Source organism: Sitophilus oryzae, unplaced genomic scaffold, assembly GCF_002938485.1.
Source record: "Sitophilus oryzae breed Bouriz unplaced genomic scaffold, Soryzae_2.0 scaffold_1586_pilon_pilon, whole genome shotgun sequence".
Lineage (NCBI taxonomy): Eukaryota > Metazoa > Arthropoda > Insecta > Coleoptera > Curculionidae > Sitophilus > Sitophilus oryzae.
In genome coordinates this window covers 376,390-397,292 of record NW_022146265.1, presented here as the reverse complement: position 1 = coordinate 397,292, position 20,903 = coordinate 376,390, and the positions used below count along the sequence as shown (strand labels likewise).

The 20,903-nt window shown below is 32.5% G+C and overlaps 1 protein-coding gene across 3 annotated transcripts; it reads right to left on the bottom strand.

Annotated features, from left to right (window-relative positions):
- Window positions 1-652: 652 nt before the first annotated feature.
- LOC115879732 (ATP-dependent Clp protease ATP-binding subunit clpX-like, mitochondrial) lies at window positions 653-20,776 on the bottom strand. 3 transcript variants are annotated; one of them, XM_030896699.1, is made up of 12 exons: window positions 20,410-20,776; window positions 19,640-19,871; window positions 19,407-19,581; window positions 19,198-19,321; window positions 14,213-14,392; window positions 11,734-11,865; window positions 11,575-11,668; window positions 7,252-7,447; window positions 7,025-7,192; window positions 6,742-6,963; window positions 1,425-1,616; window positions 653-1,007 (listed from the first exon to the last, which is right to left on the bottom strand). In XM_030896699.1, exons 1-11 carry the CDS (start codon window positions 20,483-20,485, stop codon window positions 1,449-1,451), a joined length of 1,767 nt encoding a protein of 588 aa, XP_030752559.1. In that variant the 5' UTR covers window positions 20,486-20,776; the 3' UTR covers window positions 653-1,007; window positions 1,425-1,448. The 3 variants fall into 3 exon arrangements, with proteins under 3 accessions (XP_030752559.1, XP_030752558.1, XP_030752560.1); XM_030896698.1 differs by lacking the exon at window positions 653-1,007 and having other exon boundaries at window positions 1,374-1,616; XM_030896700.1 differs by lacking the exon at window positions 653-1,007 and having other exon boundaries at window positions 1,374-1,616; window positions 14,213-14,374.
- Between the last annotated feature and the right edge of the window lie 127 nt (window positions 20,777-20,903).

Genomic DNA, 20,903 nt, shown 5'->3' with positions numbered 1-20,903 from the left:
TATTTACTCCAACCCGTGTAAAAAAGTGGCATTAAAAACTTAAAAAGCTGTGCTATGAACTGTGAATTGCAAAAACCATCGTGGATCGTGGCATAACGTCGCCGTCGGTTTCCAATGTTTCATAGGTATTTCATACATGTCCTTATATAAAATAAAGTTTCTTGTATGCAACACACTGTATTTTATTTTATATAATTAAAAGAAAATAATAATAAATTTGAATAAACAATATTTGGCGACATAATTCCGAAAAAAGCCGAACCGATCCGAAATTATCAAAAGCTTTGCGTTGCGACCGTTGCAAGAATAGCGCCAAATAGTATTTACATTGTCCTTATGGGCACTTTCCAATCTAAACTTGTTTCATTTATCTATGTGCACAAGTGCGTGACATGCAGTGTCAGACAGTCTTGCAACTGCAGTCTAACATGCGTACTAAGCATAGTGCTGCAAAATCTCTGGCAAAATTACATAGCGCGGCACTGCATAACACCAAGGAGGCCTTCACGGATAAAACAATAACTAGCTTTATCTTTAGATGCGGCGACTATAGACACAAAAGTATTATTATAAACTTTCTAAAATTAAAAAGTATAGCTTAAATTAAGTTTTATCTAAATCTAAGGTATATTTGGTAAATAAAATATATTAATTTTTTAAAAACGTTTATTTAGTTATATCTATATTTTTTTATTTGTTTTTATTCTTTTCGTAATAACTAAAAATCACAAGAGCACAATAACTTAATTTTTCCTCCGTTTTTATGATCTTTTTCTTAAATGTACTTTTGTAGTTACTGAAAGGTATGCCAAAACTGAAGACTAGTAATTTTTTAATAATGACAGTAATAATATTAACATATTAACAACTATATTCTTTTTTTTGAAAGATCACAATATTTATACAATAAACTAATCTTATATATTTTACAATTTTTATTAAAGTTTTCAATTCAAGTGTCTAAAAGATAAATGAAATAAAATATTATTCACAGGCATTTCCTATACCTAAAAATATAACAATTTCTGTCAATATTTGACAAATATTTAATTATTTACTATTACCTATCAAAATTTCATTCTATTAATTATAAATTAACATATTACAGGGTTATAAAATAAATTATGCAGAAAGCAAATTTATTTGTATGTCACAAACCAATGTCAAAAGTATGTCAAAAGTAAATATCTATTTTAGATGATTTTATAGATACTGATATCCACTATATAATCAAAATGTTGGAATAATGCTTCGATATCAACAGTTAAAAAAGCGTCAATATTCCAAACCTCATTCAGCACTATTATATTGGCGATATAGCACATAAATTTAAATATGTTTTCTATTTTATTTTTTGAACATATACTTATTGTAAAGTATCATATGAAATTTTGATAGAAATGGTATATAATCCGTCTAATTACCTAATAGTGCATATCCCCCCAGTATCATTGCTTAAGTCTAATTGTTGCGTTTATTTCGTCTTCTTCCGATGCTTCCGCATTGTTTTTTACGTACATAGGCGCACATTTACCTTTAACACAGTCTTCATTAATGTGAACTTCGTTTATACTTTCGCCAGGAACTTCGAACATCGGTTCTAAGAGCAAGCCTTCCTATAACGAAAAATAAGCCTCTTAAGAATCTCTAAATTGTTAAATACCGGGAGATAATGAAATTCTAATTAAATTATCATAAAATAAATATGTATGGATATTTCACTACTTGCACTCTTAGAAAATCTAAAAAATAAAATAGTTATTTTAAGCACCGCTGCGGTAATACAACGGAGACCAACTTGTCAGCAGTGACTTACTGATAAACAAATTTGCCTAACGGACAAAAAATGCTTAACGATTCAGGAAGTATATCTCTTCCCGTCATCAGAAGCAAAAACAGAAACAAATAAAAAAAATATTTAAAATATCTAAAAACAACTATTCAAGAACATTAGTTTTTTTCAACAGATACGTCTATTAAAACCGTTGACGTTCTGCTACCTGATACAATTATTACTTAATGAACTAAAACCAAAAAGCCTCAAACTTTCTGTATACGATTATTTTTTATTTGTTTTTCATGCTTTACTTATGTAAATGTATTTATCTTATGTTCATTAAAATCAATAATTTTTTGGATCTGTAGGCAGGTTTATTTACCTTTTATACCGGGTGCGTCCCAAAAGTGTTATGGAAAAAAAATAGCACATATCAAGTACATATAGATGTTAATTGAAATTGAAGAACAATTATCGAATTCAATAAGAAAACGCTAAAAAGTTGGAGTGGACTGTTTATTTACCTATGAAACGTAACTCCTGGCTCTTTCTTATCGCTGCTGCTTTTACACTTGAAAGCTGAACAACTAGTCACCATTGTAATAAAGTTTATACACAGAAACTATTAAAAATCGCTAAAATTGTCGCTGGTGACCAAATGATGACTCATTGTTTGCCATCAAAAGAATGGCCTCTTAGGTCACAAATTCTGCAGCAGCCCGTATATGGGCGTTACATGTCCTTATATTCTTTAGTCATTGGTCGGGACCCATTAGGCCACATTCCACGCTATCCCACGTGGGCCCACGTTTTACGCGGTGGGAAAGAGTGTCCACATGAAATCTAGGACATATGAATCGCCCATCACGTGTGGTAGCGTGGGATATTTTTCCAAATATGGCTAATGAGTCAACCTTGTTCCGTTTAAAAAAAATGAGATATGATTAAAAATACGATTTGGGCATCTTTTAACAGGCCAGGACAAGACACGAAAAAAAAACAATCAAATATATTCTTCCAAGGCTCCTTGATTAAAAATTAGTGTTTTTAACACATCCATGGCACTCTAGATTGAAATTTAAAATATGATTTTTTTTAAGTGAAAATGTCAAAAGTTGACATATGATATGTCATTCTATTCAGAGTGTCATTTTTTATCGAATAAAGTAAAAATATACCATAGGTGCCATTTAAAAATCAAAAGTTGTAGTCATTTCCGGTCAAACAAGACTGGCCAAAAACAATTGAGTACGTTTTCGTTTTTTATCTGAAAAAAATAAAAAATTATAGAGGTGAGCCACTTTTGAGACGCACCCGGTATAACCTTCAATTTGCGTAAAATTAAAGGTTATTATTTGTATCAAATTATGCCAAATAATCGTTCTGGAAAATGATAAATATTTTCGAATCGCTTTTGCATTTTGATTTGTGTTATTACGTGTGTTTTGTGTTTTTTAAACTTAGGTAGAGAAAGAATCAAGGGAAAAGTGAATGTAGACCTTAGAGTAAAATAAATGTAGACACAGGGAGTTGTATTAGCCACCAATAAAGTTTGTATACAATTCCGTATTGAATTTAGGTACATTATGTGTATGGCGATTATTGCTTAAAAATGGAGGAATAATAATTGATATATGCAATAATATACAGGGGGTTGCATTTAAAAAAAAATGTGCCATAACTTTATGACCGACCCTGTACACTTAAACTTACTACTATAGTAAACGCCACGAATGTTTGGGAGTGATTCATCGGTCGCTACCATAGACTTAAAATAAAATATAGACTACACTATTTACATCTCAACGCGGACAGACAATATTTTTTGTACACATGTTTACTTCTGGGTACAGTCGACCGAGCCTTCCTCATCCAACCTATGTTGTCACGTCTTTAATATTATCAATATTTTTTTTCTTGTTATACACATATATTGAGATATTAATACTACAGTTTAATAAAGTAGGTTTTAATATTCCAGAGATGTATTAAATAGTCCTTATACTACTAAATTATAAGTCGGATACTGTTTAAAAAGGATAAGTTCTTTACAATATGACAACACCGATTAGAGGCGAGGGAGCCTATTCATTCATTTATTACCTTGTAGTACGTGTCGCACGTGTGCGGTAAAGCTTTGTTGCCGCTATCTCCCCGGCTGTATTAACGCATTTTCTTAGCTTGTAGTGCTTAAGTGTTTATTTTATTGACTTTTTCTGTTCAAGAACTATAAAATATGGTTCACCAGTGCCAAATTTGCAAAAGAAATTTGACTTAAATAATCCATTTAAGTCTTGAAACGACTTTTTGACCGGTAGGCAACTCTCAATTTACCCATTGGGAGTCAGTGGCGTTGTTGTAGAAAGGCGCTTATTTAGATAATATTTTAGTAAAATGTAAAATCTGAATTTTTTCTCTTACATTACATTATTTACTTACTTACATTGTAACAAAATCATAATTATAACCCTGTTAATAATTAATAATGTTTTATTAAAAATATATTCCGGTTTATTCTAAAATTATCTTCAGAATCTAAAATAACATACAAGAATTTTAGAATGATATTACATTATGAAACAATATTTTTAATATACCGGGTCGTCTCAAAAAGTGGCTCACCCCTATAACTTTCTATTTTTCAGATAAAAAAAAAAAACAGATGTTAGTAGGTATATGACATAAATTAGGATTTATTGGCGTATTCAATTGTTTTTGGTCTCTTCCTGTTTCACCGAAATGATTACATCTTTTGATTTTTAAAGGCACCCTCGGTATATTGCTACTTTATTCGATAAAAAATGATACTCTGAATAGAATGACATATCATATGTCAACTTTTGACATTGTCGCTTAAAAATAAATCCTATTTTAAATTTCAATCCAGGGTGCCATGGTGTTGTTAAAAACTAAGTTTTAATGAAGGAGCCTTGGAAAAATAGTTTTGATCGTCTAATGGGTTTCGTGTCTTGTCTAGGCCGGTTAAAAGATGTACAAATCGTATTTTTAATCATACATATGTCAATTTTTTCAAATGGAACAAGGGTGACTCATTAGCATATTTGGAAAAAGCATTTTTTTATGAATATATTGATACCACACATTTGGTATTTCGAGTCAAATTGTCGTTATGAACCGCGTGTTACAATTACAATTAAACCATATGCGAGAATGTCAAAAGTTGACATATGATGTGTCATTCTATTCAGAGTGTCATTTTCTATCGAATAAAGTAGAAATATACCAAGAGTGCCGTTTAAAAATTAAAAGTTATAGCCATTTCCGGTGAAACAGGAAGTGACCAAAAACAATTGAATGCGTCAATCAATCCTAATTTATGTCATGTACTAACATACTAAATCTTTAAAAAAAATATGGGGATGAGCCACTTTTGGGACGCACCCGGTATAATAAAGACAGTACCGAGTTAAATAAATGTAGTTTTCATTTTATCCACTTCCTATCACCTTCCTTGCTTTAATGGAACAGATTTATGTTTTCTCTAATTTACATAAGACATCATTTAACCAGAAAAAAAATTACAACAATCATATTTTTTTTCTCTCCCTGTCGCCGATTCTATTATATCTGTGGAATAGATCCTGTTTTGATTAATATTAGGGGTTGTAAATGTGTGACTAAAGTTAATAATTTATTATTAATTTCAAAAATTACGTAATTTCGATTATAAAATTCTATAACGTGTATTTTATTATTTTTATCCTTTTTGGACTCTAAGACGATTTTTCTAAACTTTTATTTAAAAAACCTGTCCTAAATCTTAATAAAATATAAAAAAGTTTAAATACGATATATTTTTAATTTAATTATAGCTTCATTAAAATAAAAAAATTACCCATACGGAGAGTTCAGGTGTACTTGAGAAACGAAAGACAGTGTTGTGTTTCTCGGCAGAGTCGTCAGGGAACGACCGTTACGACAGAGACAACCTATCTATCGCTCGTGTCGCACTCGTTATAACCTAAAACAATAACACAACAATAACAAGACAGTGTCTGACCGCATGTTCCAGCTATTTATGAATGAGATGCTCAGTCTATATTTTATTTTAAGTCTATGGTCGCTACCATGTGAACTAATCTGTTCAAGGTCACATAAAACTTAATTCCAGTGCCGTGGTGTTTCAAGTCATATAATAATCAATATATAATCTGTTGTAATTTGTTGTTTTAACTGTCAAAGGCTTGTCAAAACATATATTTGGTTATAAATATAAACTGGAATGCCCGATTGGTCGCACTGCAAGCACACCAATGGACTGACGCACAAAAACGAATCAATCAAAGAAACGCAATATAGTATCGTCTTTGTCAATCACGCTAACATTTTAGAATAAGTAGAAGGAGCACAAGCAGATGATTAGACCAGGCCTTTAAAAACCTACGTCTGCGGTAAAAATTTACATTTTTAATGTAAAAATGATAACGCGCGTGTCGATTCTAACTTCATCAAGCGATGAATCACTCCCAAACATTCGTGGCGTTTACTATAGCTACTAGACATTTAAAAACCTTATAACTTTTGTATTTAACTTTTTGCGGTACCTTGTATATTTTACCTAATAAACGACCGTTCCCATATAGCGACCCTGTATAATACTAAATACTGGGGTAGCTGTAAAATAAAGATGTCATACGACAGATAAATAAAAATATACTTTTAGTACTACTGAGTGGCTTGCAGAGAGGTCAAAAGGTACTGGTTTAAAAAAATAAGATTAAAGTTAATTAACCAACTTTGAAGATATGCAATTCAGTAAGTGTTTGTAAATAATTGATATTATTATTAATAAAATATTTCGTTTTATTTACGCTTTGTTTTATTTATATTAAAAATACTAATAAGTCACAAAATAATTAGAACATTAATAAATTATACGATCTGATAGCTCGATTATCTGTGGCCGTCATTAAAAAAAATAAGGCCAGTATTGTGAATCTTACCATTATGGCCCTAAGTCCTCTAGCTCCGGTTTTCCTTTCCATGGCTAACGCGGCTATGGCTTTTAAAGCATCTGGTGAAAAACTCAATTGGCACTGATCCATCGCTAGTAATCTTTGATATTGAGGTATTAAGGCGTTCTTAGGCTCAGTCAAAATTCGCACCAACATGGTGTGATCTAATGAATGGAAAGGCACCAAAACAGGAAATCGACCCACAAATTCCTGTAAAATAATAAACCAAAAATTAATATAAATATACATCTCATATGTCTTCAAGTATTACCGGTATCATGCCAAAATCAATGAGATCTCTTGCTTGAACTTGTCGTAACGCAGCATCTTTCTCTGAATTTTCTTCTTCTGCCGATTGTGTTGAAGAATGAAGAGTGGCTTCTTGTGCCACTGCCCTTCTACCTTGACCAGCTGACACTGGTGCACCAAACCCTAAATACTTAACAGAAAAAAAAAATTACTGAAGGACCGTTTGGACATTTAAATCAAATAATTTACGTTCTCGTTATTTCTTCTTTGTATTAGCCTTTCCAGGCCATTATATGCTCCGCTAGCTACAAATAAAATATTTGTTGTATCGACTTGGATTGTCTCTCCCCTCAGTTTCCTTGGTGAGTTTCGCTCGGGAACATTGACTACTGTACCTTCTAGCATTTTTAACATACCTTGTTGTACCCCTTCACCGCCAACATCTCTAAAAAGATTCTATTAATTTCAGTTTATACTTGTATCCGCCTAAAAATCAAACAAAAATATCGAAAGTAAGATAAAGCATGTAATACAAAACACCCTCTTTAATTAATTTATCATTTATTAAAAAATCTATTATGTGCTAGACATGCTGTTCAATAAAAAATGTGCACTTTCTATTTCTTTTAACTTTAGACTATATTTTCATACAAGGCGAAGCCAAATCTGTTATGTATGGGTTAATTCACGGTCAGCAGCACATAGGCCAGACGCATAGTGCTGTTAACCAGAAGCTGATCGAAGAGCTAACAGCAGACAAGACAAGACTTGATGCAACAGCTACGAGGTATAGCTACAACAAATTTAATATAACCATGCCAGGAAAGGAAGACTGGAGTAAAGGTGTACCCATTCTAGTGATGGGCAAAACTGTTATTTTTAGATAACAGTTGAAACTGTTATAGTTATTTATAAAAAACAGCTTAAAATAACAGCTTAAAAATAACAGGTTTCTTTATTTTATTGCTAAATATCTGAAAGAATATGAGGCGGTCACCGCCAGGCGTATTAACGCAGTTGCAACAATGACATGCTCGGTGGTAGTATTTCCAGGGTGTCATAACATTTCTAAATATCGATTGTTATCTAAAATACCTCTCTAAAAACGGGGGTTGTTTACAAATAAGCGCTGTTTACAAATTGCGATATAAAAAGCCAAAATACCGCCACTCGTCTATATCTATAAATTCCGATCTACCTACGCCTCCTCTTCTAACATACAAACTGGATAAAATTTTCTCACATTTGCCAAAAATATGCTTTAAACGTCGAGAAGTTTAAGCAGAATCGTAGTTAATCAATTACTCAACTTTTGGAACACCCTGTATTATTTTTAAAAATTTCAAAATATGTAAAAAACAAAATAAATTATGCGTGTCCAATCGTTTTCCCGAAAGACTAACCGTTTTTAAATAATAAATATTGTAATATTTGAGGGGCGTTTTCACCCTCTTGGAATTTGAGATTCGAGAAACCCCTCCTTATCGCACCTCTACACCCCACAGTCAATCCGTTTACTCAAAAAAATCAGCTTTAAACGTCAAGCAGTTTAAGCAGAATAGTGATTACTCAGTGGTCATATTTCATGAAACACGCTGTATATATTTTGTAAAAATCTCAAAATATGTAAAACAACAAAATAAAATATACGTGTTTAAGAGTTTTTTCGAAAAACTCACCAGTTTTTAAATAAAAAATATTCTAATATTTGAGGGTGGTTTCACCCCCTTAGAATTTGAGTTTCGAAAAATCTCTTCTTATCGCACCTCTACACCCTAACGTCAATCCGTTTTCCAAAAATCAGCTTTTTACGTCAAGGGCTTTAAGCAGGATCGTGATTAATCAATGACCAGATTTTTCAAAACACCCTGTATACATTTTTAAAAAATCTTAAAATATTATTCTGAAAATTTTTTAGAATAAATAAATACTTAAATATTGAAACTTAATAACAAAGTATTGAAACATACAGCGCCATAATATCTCGACCTCCGCCCGTTATGCTCGTAACAGGTTGAAAAACAATATGTATCTAAAACAACTGACGCGTTATTCTCCAACCTGTTTCAAACCTCCGATTATCTCGAACGCCGTTCTGTTATGCTCGTAACAGGTAAAAAAACAACATAGCTAAAACAACTGATGCGTTATTCTCCAACCCGTTGCGAGCCTCCATCGACAATCGATCGATGCAGCAGCGCTCCTTTCCCACTCCTGTTATCTCGACAGCCAGGCGTTATGCCCGCAACTGTTTCAAAAAAACTGCTTCTTTTATATCCTATTATTTTTAAGCTGTTGTCAGCCCAACACGACGCGCCGCGCCGTAGCGCATACCCCACTCCGTTGTCCGTTGTATCTCGCCGCCTGTATCGATGGTTGTCGAAATAATAGGTTTTCCATCCATACTAGTTGTTTTTTGGAATTGTTTCGAGCAGCATCGAATTTCGTGGAGGTGCAGAGCGCCGACTTCGTTTCACGAACACTCGATCTCTGCGTGTCGTTATTTTATATCTGTTATTTTTTAAAAGCAGTAACGGTTGCGTTATGTTATTTCTAAATAATTGTTATAAAATAACAGATAGTTAAATAACAACCCATCACTAACCCATTCAAGCTGAGGCAACCTGGTATACAGACGGCTCAAAAACGTCAGAAGGCGTAGGAGTTGGGATAGTAGGGCCGAAACAAGGGAGATCTTTCCACGTAAGCCTATCTAGGGATGTCACAATTTTCCAGGCAGAAATAACGGCAATCTACTATTGCGTAGAAGAAATAATAAGGCAACAAAGAACAAATCGTTCTGTGGTCATCTTCACAGGCAGCCAAGCAGCGCTGAAGGCACTTGGCTCCGCGGAGGTCAATTCTGGACTAGTGTGGGACTGTGTGCGTGCTCTAAATACTTTAGGCGAACGTAGCATTGTTAGGTTGGTCTAGATACCAGGTACACTAGATACGAGAGTCACAAGGGTAACGAAAAGGCAGATGAAAGGGTCAAGCAAGGCTCATCAATGTCATTCATAGACCCAGAACCGTTCTGCGGCGTTGCAAAAGCAGTCACGAGAATTTCCATGGAACCAAGGGTGGCCAACAAATCTCTAGAATGGTGGAGACTCACCAGGGCAGAGACAGACGAAAAAGTTCACTGTAGAACATTTGCTAAAATGCACGGTAGACCTGATAAGCAAGGACAGAAAGACAGTCAAAGCTGTAGTGGGTTTACTAACAGAGCATTGTAAGCTGAATAGGCATCTAAAGCTGATGGAACTGACGGACGAAGCTATGTGTAGGTTCTGCCAATCTGAATAAGAAACGACAGAACACATTTCATATCGGTGCGACAGCCTGGCAAATGTACGGTTCTCGGTAATAGGCAATGATAGGCCATTGCCAGGGAGCTACATGGAGGGTTCAGTCTCCAAGTTGCTAAACTTTGTGAAAAGGATAGGACTGAGGAATGTAATCTAAGGATCAGACGAGGACCACAATAGATCTGAGAAGATCGCAGTGGATCAGACCGAGAGCCACCTCTAGGAATCTATCTATTTATATCTATCAATTTTAGACTACCGGTGCATCCTTTCCTTGGTAACAAACTGATTTTCAATGATTGCGTTATAAAACAAATATAAATAAAGTATTTTTTTTTAAATGTAGTAGGTTAAGACTGGCAAGTATCCAAAGAATATACTGCGTCAAGTACCGTAATTTTGCAAATGTCAAATGATGACGTTTTTAAGGGCTTGATAGTGACATCATAGCTTATACAGGGTGAGTCTTAAATAAGTGCAAATGTTTTCAGGGCTGGTAGATCACGATAAAAGAAACATATATTTTCTCTTTATCGTTTTTCAAATAAGTCCAATATTAACCGAGTTATTTTACTTTGAAAATTTCCAAAAAAAATGATTTTTTGCTAAAATTTTGAAAACCATTGGATCTTTTTTGGGTTTTCCTTCTTGTAAATTTAATCTACTACCTATGTTGCCATATTATCAAGAAATTATATTTTTTAACTAAAAGCTAAAATAATTTCCAAATTTTTTTTCATAAAATTCCGAATTTTCATATTTTTTTCGCCAAAAAAAAATCATAATTGTGTTTCTGAGGTCGAAATATAATATACCTAAAAATATTTGCACTTAAGACTCACTAAGTGATGGTAACTCGTCGCTTTAAAAGCTCTTTAGTATATTTTAAGTCTCTGATAATTTTTAAAAATTGACAACTGAACAACTTTTTCTCTTCCATCCTTTCCAATATCTTGTTATCTAACCCAACTTTTCACACCTTCGACGTGCAATTTTACAATTTGTCGCATGACTTAACAGTTGCCCTATAACATACACATATCTGTCAAAATGACATTTTATGTTAGTGAACATAATAAATTGACCACATATTTTTTTCAATAACTCAATAATAAAAACTGTTCCATTATTTGTAAACATATTGGCATACAATGTACACAACTGACTATAATCTGTCCAACAATAGAACTCTGACAGTAACAATTGTGTTACATTTTAATGCAAAGGTTCTTTTATGACACATACTTATAAACATTTCACTTACCTTAATTGGTGGATCCCAGGTACAGCACCAATTTTATCTACTTCATCCAAAAACACTATGCCAATTTGAGCTTTATCCACACTGTATCCAGCATCTGAAATAAAATAAAATCGCATTTTGTATTTATAAAATTTCATATTGTATATTTTTTTAAATTACCTTGAAGAAGTTTTCCTATAACTGACTCAATATCTTCACCTACGTATCCGGCTTGTGTCAAAGTTGTACAATCACAAATTGCAAAAGGAACATCAAGACACTGTGCAATTGTTTGAGCCAGCAATGTTTTACCTATCAGAACCTTTTATGTTTAAGTAAATATGTTAAATACACATTCCTAACTTATGTTCATATATAATGGGCTCTTTCACTATATTTAGGAATTTGCATAATTGAATAAAGCAATTAATTCTAGAATTTTCTGCTATCTCACTTTCGAAAAACTTGAAGTCGTTCTTAAGAAAATAAATAAAAACAAAAAAGCCCAGAATAAAAATCCCCACTTTATGTTTAATACGTCACACATGTTGAAAAGCGGCAACACCGCCGGGCCACCATGCCGGCCCATTTAAAATTTAACCATTTCGGCGTCAACTTTAGGAAGGTTATCAGATGACGCCTTTTCGAATCCAGGTTCTGATACAACCATGTCGGAACAAATTATCAAAGAATAACAATTTAAAACTTAAAATTTGATTACACGCTTTCACAAATGGAGTAAACCTTTGAATAAGAAGACTAAGGAAGGAGCATATCAAAAATCTTAGGTGCACCGCGATGGGCCTCAAATATGGCCGACTTAAATTCCAGCTTATCAGTGCCGTTCTAATTTTATTTAAAAAATTTAAAACTATGATGTAGGGAAGACGTAGGGTAGACTCAATAATTTGTTATTTTATTTTACGTTGTGAATAAATGTTGGTAGTTATTAAAATTGTTATAAAAATATATAATTCTAATAAAAATAGATAAGTTATAATAAGTATTTATTAACACAAACATCCGATACGCTACTAAAGCAGGTAAGTCAAATTAACGTATCAAAATTCTTTGACATCTGATCTTTGACAAGGAGTAAATAAAAGCTAAAATGCAAGAAAATATATAATTTAGTTAATTTAATTGAATTTCATAAATGATCGGTTTACTACACGTATGTATATTATATAGTCACTTACTAGCGAAAAGTTGTTCCATTATTTCACTCAATTTTTGCCGAGATCTACCGCACGCTACACAACCAACTATTTTAGAGTCTTTTCGATAAATCGCGATAATGTCACTGTTAATTTAAGTTCTGCCACAATTTCCATCTAGATTTACTACCTTTATACAACTATCAGTAGTAGAATAAATAATAAATAACATAAAATAAGTTCCGTAAAGACTGACAAATCCACAAAATTTCAAATCAAATTCAAATGTGTCAAATGAATCGTCAAACAGAACTGTCAAGGATCCCCACCCTAGAGAGCTTTTTCCGCCCACCATGCATGAATACATGGATAGCATTAAGCTCCTTCCTTAGTCTTCTTATTCAAAGGAGTAAACAAAAAACTTAACCTCAAATTTATTATTCAACATGCACGTCAAATCAAATCGCAATGTTGCCAGTTGTTGGCTGGCGCACGAGCACGGTTCTGCAATGTGATTGGGCGTATTTTTCATACGTCATCAATTGGTACTTTAAAATTATTCCAAATTAAAGCAATTTTGCGGGCCTATAAAAAAATTATTCAATGTCATGGAATTATTTTTTTTTTGGATAAATATACTAAAAATAGTTGTCAATTTCAGATTTTGTCCTTGAATTGGGTATTTTATTTTTTGTGAAAGAGCCCATTTTCATGATTTTGTATGAGAAGTTAATTATCATTAATTGATGTCATTATTACATGAAATGTTTAAAATAGAGTGAATCCAAATAAAACACTATATTTGATATCAATTAAACTTTTAGTTACGTATTGCCAACCATGGATATATTCGGCGCCGGGCTGACAAACTGGAATTTAAATTATATTTATTATATTAAAATTTCCCGCTGGGGATTCAAGTGGTAGCTCTGCTGTAAAAAATGTCAAGTTACCACATTTATTTATTTCCTGACATTGTCATTCGTTTTGACACTTTAGTTTTGTATTACGCGTTTTTGGCTTAAATAAATAGTGTTGTGATACTTTAAGCTTAAAAATGTGTGTTTACTAGGAATAGAACACTTCTTTTTAGAACCTCTTTTAGTGCAAGATAGCTTAATAGCCGTAAAAAACTCATGGCAACTTAGAATATTAACATTAGAATATTTTGAACGAGAAAGCGGTAGTAATGGCCCTTTATATCCCTTAAGTGCTGTTAAGAAGGTGAGTTTTATTGATGTAAATAATAACTGTTTATATATTTATAATTAATTTATTTTTGTTTCGTAAAATATTTTGATTAAAAAAATATGTAAAAAAGGTCAATCCTGCGCCGGTCAAGCTTAATAACGTGACTGAAAGTTTATTTGATGTGAACTATATTTACATTAAAGTTGGTGAGGTTCAGATACTTTATTATATGAATACTTGATTTTTTGTTTAAAAATAAATATTGTAGTATTTTTCTTATCATTAAAGTTATAATTTAAACTGTTTTATACCTGATCCTGTAGGGCCCAGTAATAAAATATTGCTCTTTTCTAGCTTCAATTCATGCGTAGTTCTATCAAGAATATCAGATCCAACTGCGCTTTGCGACGTCGTCTTTGAATAAGGAGGTTCTGTAGGGCTGAAACTGAGTCCCATTGAGCTATGTGCCATGCCTGTTATATGGAGCAAATCTGTGTTACATAAAAAAATCATTGACGAACTTTGAGCAAAAAAATGAATAGGTACAGGCTGATTTAAATTGCCGCCTTGAGCAACCAACGAACTGGGTAATAAAAATAGTTGTAAAATGGTAAATAAAATTGAAAAATTTATGGAGAGGATTCAAAAAGGAGCTTTGGAATTGCTTAAAAATAGTGAGTGTGATGTCATCACAATTATTTTACGACTAGCCTAGAAAATGCAGTTTGACACACGGAAAACTCTATCTGAAATTGGCGTTTTGCAAACTGTTGTGTTGTGCAAAACGACATGTGTCATTTTGCACAGGACATGTGCCAACTTTAACCTTTTTAACCTCCAATGTTTAGCTGAAACGCCAAACGCAACGGAGCCGTCAGAAAAGTGTCATCATTACATCGCAAATTATTTCACAAAAGTGGCAAAAACTGAGTGAGTCTGCTGCTAATTTGTAGTCGTAGAAAAAATAGCGTAAAAAACTCGTTCGAAAACTTCTTTGTACACTCGTTCGACTTGTGGCTCGAGCCAACAAACTGTCGAACTCGTGTACAAAACGTCGTTTTCGAAACTCGTTTAATATACTATTTCGTTTTTCATTCATCCGCGTTTTGTCATAATCAGAAAAACATATTTTTTAAACAATTTATAATTACAACTTTAGTAATTACAAACTAAAAAGTTTGTTTTTTTTTTATTTATTATAGAATATTAATTTTAAAAATTATTGCTCACACTGTCCAACTAAAACAGAGTAAATACATTAGTGTAACTAGCAATTTATCCTGGGGTGGGTCTAGGGGGGGGCCTGGGGTTGAGCCCAGGGGTGGCTTAGGGCTTTTGTTTTTTTAAAAATGAAAAATAATTTTAAAAAGCATTTTTTTCAATAAAACGTTTACATGAATTTCTCTATCAATAAATTTCATAGACTTGGTTATCAAACCGTGTTCCCGTAGATTACTTAAATACCTACAAATTTTCAAAAAAATCAAAATTAACACATTTTTTGAACACAACAAAATAATATTAACTAAACAAATCTAGAAAACGTCATTTTTACTGTATCACAAGCAAATAAAAATTAATACGTAGCCAAGAGTTCAAGTAATTCAGGATTTCTTGGTGGGTGCCCAGCAGTACGGGGGGGGGGTCTGGGCCCCGGGCACTAAATATCTAAAAATTAGCGTGTTACAGTTTTCCGAAACGGCTTGGCCGATTTTGATTCAATAGGTTTGAGAATAGATTGTTATATCCATTTTCTATACCCCTAAGTGATAAGGGTGTGGATCATACTTTTTGGACAAAATTTGTTATTTTTACGCAGAAACAATCCTGGGTGTTTGGGAAGCCTTGAAAGGAAACAATTATGTTTTGGCAACGTTTCGCGACTTTATTGTCGCTTCTTCAGGCACTATAAGAGAAGCATTTTTTTTAAAACATACCCCAAAATTTGGGCAAAAAAATACCCCAAGTTTTTGTTCGTTCGTCATGTGTCTTAGGGCGGTTGGAATCGCCATGAATGTTTGTAGGCATATGGATTAATATATGTTTTGGGTAAGTGGCTAGTTGATTTTATTTTCATAATTTTAAAAAATTGCTTCTCCTATAGTGCCTGAAGAAGCGACAATAAAGTCGCGAAACGTCGCACACATAATCGTTTCCTTTCGAGCCTTCCCAAACATCCACGAATTTTTTGTGCATACTAACTACTGGGAACTAACAATAATCATTTGTTATTTTTATTTTTTTATGATGTGGCATTAAAACATACATACAAGCCTAAATTTTCACCCTTCTAACATCAACCCCTATTTTTAATAGGGGTCGTTTTTTTAATACCCTTAGTTACTATACTCCTCCGAAACGGCTTAACCGATTTTGATGAAATTTTATATATGTATTCAGTAGGTCTGAGAATAGGTTGTTATTTTTTTATACCCCTAAGTGATGAGGGTGGTCCATCCCATTTTTTTTTACTTTTTGGACAAAATTTTTTATTTTTATTTTTTTTATGATGTGGCAATAAAAAATACATACAACCCTAAATTTTCACCTTTCTTCCATCAACCCCTATTTTTAATACAGGTTGATGGTAGTTTAGTTACCATACTCCTCCGAAACGGCTTAACCGATTTTGATGAAATTTTATATGTATATTCAGTAAGTCTAAAAATAGGTTGTTGTCTATTTTATATACCCCTAAGTGATAACGGTAGCCCACCGCAAATTTGTTTTTACTTTATGAACAAAACTTTTTATTTTAATTTTTTTATGATGTGGCATTAAAAAATACATACAACCTTAAATTTTCACCCTTCTTCCATCAACCCTTATTTTTAATAGGGGCTGATGGTAGTTTAGTTACTATACTCCTTCGAAACGGCTTAACCGATTTTAATGAAATTTTATATGTATATTCAGTAGGTCTGAGAGTAGGTTATCTATTTTTATACCCCAAAAGTGATAAGTGTGTGGATCATACCAACCGATTTCAAATCGGTGGATGCAATCCAAGTGGCGCACAGTGGCACTTGCATATGTTAAAGAGCGGTCATAAGTGATTTTGGAAAAATTAAACTATATGACACACTGTTAAACTTTTTGAATAGTAATAGCATTGGTTTAAAAAAAAACAACAAATTTTTTGAATAAAATTTGTAACCATGTTTTTTTTTCTCTTAAACCCATCACATTTAATTGTCTTTTTCGCTTAGTGATAGCAAATAAGAATCTAAATATTCCTGGAGGCTTTAAAAAACCCGAGATGATTATTATTTTTTATACTTTAAAGAAAAGGTTTTCTCTACTTTTGGACTATTACTAAGAAAGTTCTGAAATTATTATTATGTATTAATTTTTCATGTTTTTTTTAAACGTCGTTTTTATCCATATTTTTATAGTTTTCAAAATACCAAAAAAATACTATCGACGCTTATCTACGTTTCCTCTTATCGCAAATAATATTGTTTGAGGAATGTATTTGTATATAAACAAAAAATGGTTTGCCGAATTCTGCCTATTCATGCGATATATTTATTTGAAGTAGTCCGTGTTTCTTAATAGACCGCAACACAATTTTAAGTTACGTTTTTTCAGAAAAGACAATAGAGAACAACGGCATACGGTCGAGTCGGCCGCTGCTGGCACGTAGACGTAGACGTAAAGAATCTTTTACGTGTATAAAAAATAAAAATATAAGAAATGCGCATGCGTACGTAAACGTTTACGTGTTTGTAGGCCGACTCAACCGTATGCCGTTGTTCTCTAATAGAGAACAACGGCATACGGTCGAGTCGGCCGCTCCTGGCACGTATACGTAGACGTAAAGAATCTTTTACGTGTATAAAAAATAGAAAATATAAGAAATGCGCATGCGTACGTAAACGTTTACGTGTTTGTAGGCCGATTCGACCGTATGCCGTTGTTCTCTATTAGTCGAAAATGTTCACGGTATGCCACAATTCAAGATGTTTTTAATTGTCTCCTGATATCCTCTGACCCTTATTTTGCTGCATTTCGGCATATGTGAAAGAAAAGTGAATGTTTAGAGCTGGATGATGAAGCTAAAGAACTCCTTTTATAGAACATATTACTGAGTTGGTTGAGAATATGTTTTCTTAAATAAATATTATTTTCTACTTTTACGTTCAGAGTTGTAATGGTGGTTTAGTTTTTTTGTTTTGTGAAATATATATTTTTTTAATTTTATACTTCAGGTTTATTTTAGTATTGTTTAAAGTTTCTTTTAAGTATGGAAATCACTTGATTTACAAAATAAAACTTTTTACAAACATAATTAAATTATAAACACTTCTTCGTCTGCACGGATATAACATATTTTTTGGATCCCATTGTTAAATTAGTATCTTGTTATTTTATTTTTTCACGGGGGAACTTGAATTTTTTTATTAAGGAAGGTCTAAACAAACAGCTAGTGATACAAGAAGTGATTTTTAAAGTATTTATAAACCTATCTCTTTCACCTTTCACTTGCTCACCCAATCCAAACATTTCCCGAAACCCATCCCCCACGTTCACCCTTTAAAGGAGGGGGCGTGGGGCTCTTAATGTAAGAAAAACATTTTTTGGAGTTCACCAGAAATCATTACTAAGCGATAACGGTAAATCTACAGGTGTGTACCTTTACCGATATTATTAAATGACACGCTTTACAAAAAAATAATTTTTGCAGTCATAATTAGACCGGCGCGACGTTTTGCTAAAATTCAATTAAAATTATAAAAAATTCTATAGATATTTTTCTTTTCACCATAAATAGAGCAGCTGGGCTACAAATTACTTATTAAAGTATTTTTTTCTATTTATGACCGCTATATCCCTATACCTCGATCCACCGTGTGGCGTCCAAGAGTATTTGATGCGAGTACGCTTTGACAGTGTCAACTAGGCTTTAACAAATTTCTTAACTTTAAAATTGCTAACTTTTTAGGGATAGAGATATTAGATTTAGATATATAAAAACTGTTTAAATAAATATATTATTTTCAATTACAAGAAAAAGACAGTATAGTTTCAGAATAAAATACATTTGATCGTGTAACATTCTTCATTTTAATTCCAAAGATATACGCTATATGCAAAAAAATATACTTTTAACCAGACTCTTTTCGATTCCCTCTACCAACTAATTAACCCAAGGCGCCAAGTTTGAATCGCCCTGTACATTCAGGTGAAAAAACTGTATAATCAAAATAAAAATGAAAACAGACAAAACAAATAGAATAGAAAAAAAAAATGATACTGAATGATAAAAACAGAAACAGAATCAAATAAGGCATACCTCGATGGGTCATGTTTTGATGAGGTCCCTGTTCCATTACTGCCATATCTTGTCTATTATTTGTCGGGTTTGGTGTGTTGTTATAAATTCGTTTATAATGATTATATACGGCTACAGATAGGACCTATATAAGATATTTATATACAAAAACATTCACAAAACTCTATCTAAAGACCATATATTAAAAAACACTTGCAAAAAAATTATACCTTTTTAGCATATTCTTGGCCCACTACATGCTTATTCAAATAATCATAGATTTTCTTAGGAGGCGGTGGTGGTTTTCTGTATTGTCCATTTTTCAAATCAACTCCCTCTTTTTTCTTACTGTCAACTTCACTTAACACAACAAAAAAGTGGTGACATTTCTCACATTTAACAAACCTATTAAGGGAACAAATATCAAATATAGACACCTGACAATCTTATTTTAAATATTTACCTTGTTGAACTAACAAATGTTTCAACGTGAGTGCAAGGATCTCCACATTTTGGACAAGACAGTGTATTTTTATTTTTACCATTACCCCCACCACTGTTAGTCGTAGTATTATTTGTAGGTGGTGTAGTATTTGTCGGGGGTTCTCCAGCACCAATAGTTTTTAATAAAACTATACCTGTAGAGATATTCTTATTCTGACTAATTTGCTTTTGGTAAATAGCAGCTAGAATGCCTATAAAAAACAATTTAGATATATTACTGTAACATATTATTCAGAATTACTAAGAGATACCGTCTGATGTATTTTTCTCTTCTAATTATAAAAATTAATACTCATTATATCTTTGATAACAAAAAACTAGTGCCAATAAACCTCACTGTTTTCGTAAAAATAAAGATGCAGATTCACTAGTTGGTGACAAGTCAAATTGCAAAGTAAACATGTTATTTCTTTCAGTGTACAGATAAATATTGCAAATGAAAGTTAACGCTTTCCCTAAGCTGCTTTTTTTAGTTTAGAATTTATAGAATACTTTATATTAAGTTATAAATACATGTATGATTTGATCAGGTAGGAGATAAATACATTTTACATATGTGCATAAATATCAACAGCTCTGAAGCAGCCAAAAAATTGTGATAGTAATCATGTAGTAACACAAACGTAGGAAATACGTCAGTATGATTAAAAATTGCTTATGAAAATATTTTTAAAAGAATTAATTAGTGAAAAGTATTTTTTAAAAACGAGCTGACAGAAATGGTCTTACCTTGCTGTAATTTCGAATTACGAGTAGCAAATGCATATTTTCCAGCAGTAGCCAAACTGCACCGAACACTGGACATAATTAATATATTTATTAGTTTTGTATGAAATAAAATTGTCTGTTTTCAAACACGTAGTCCTTCAGATTGATCAAGGTCTCAAAATGACATGACGCAACGAGCCTTTAATAAATCGTTTTTGCACTGTCCAAAATACACTGGAGATCACCAAATATTTTTCAAAAAGAGAAAAGGTAACAAAAGAATATTTTAGATATTATTTCACTGGAATTTTGATTTCAAGAACTGAAGATGAGATCTTACACTGTCAATACTTGAATGAAAATGTTTATTTTTGAGAAATTTGACAGAATTTCTCATATTTGACGTTTTTATTTATCCTTACATGCCCCATCTCTTGAGTAATCAGGTAAGCATTGAATTAAAAAACTAAGAGTTTCAGTTATTAGCTGATAGATGTCGCCTATGTAGTTCGATT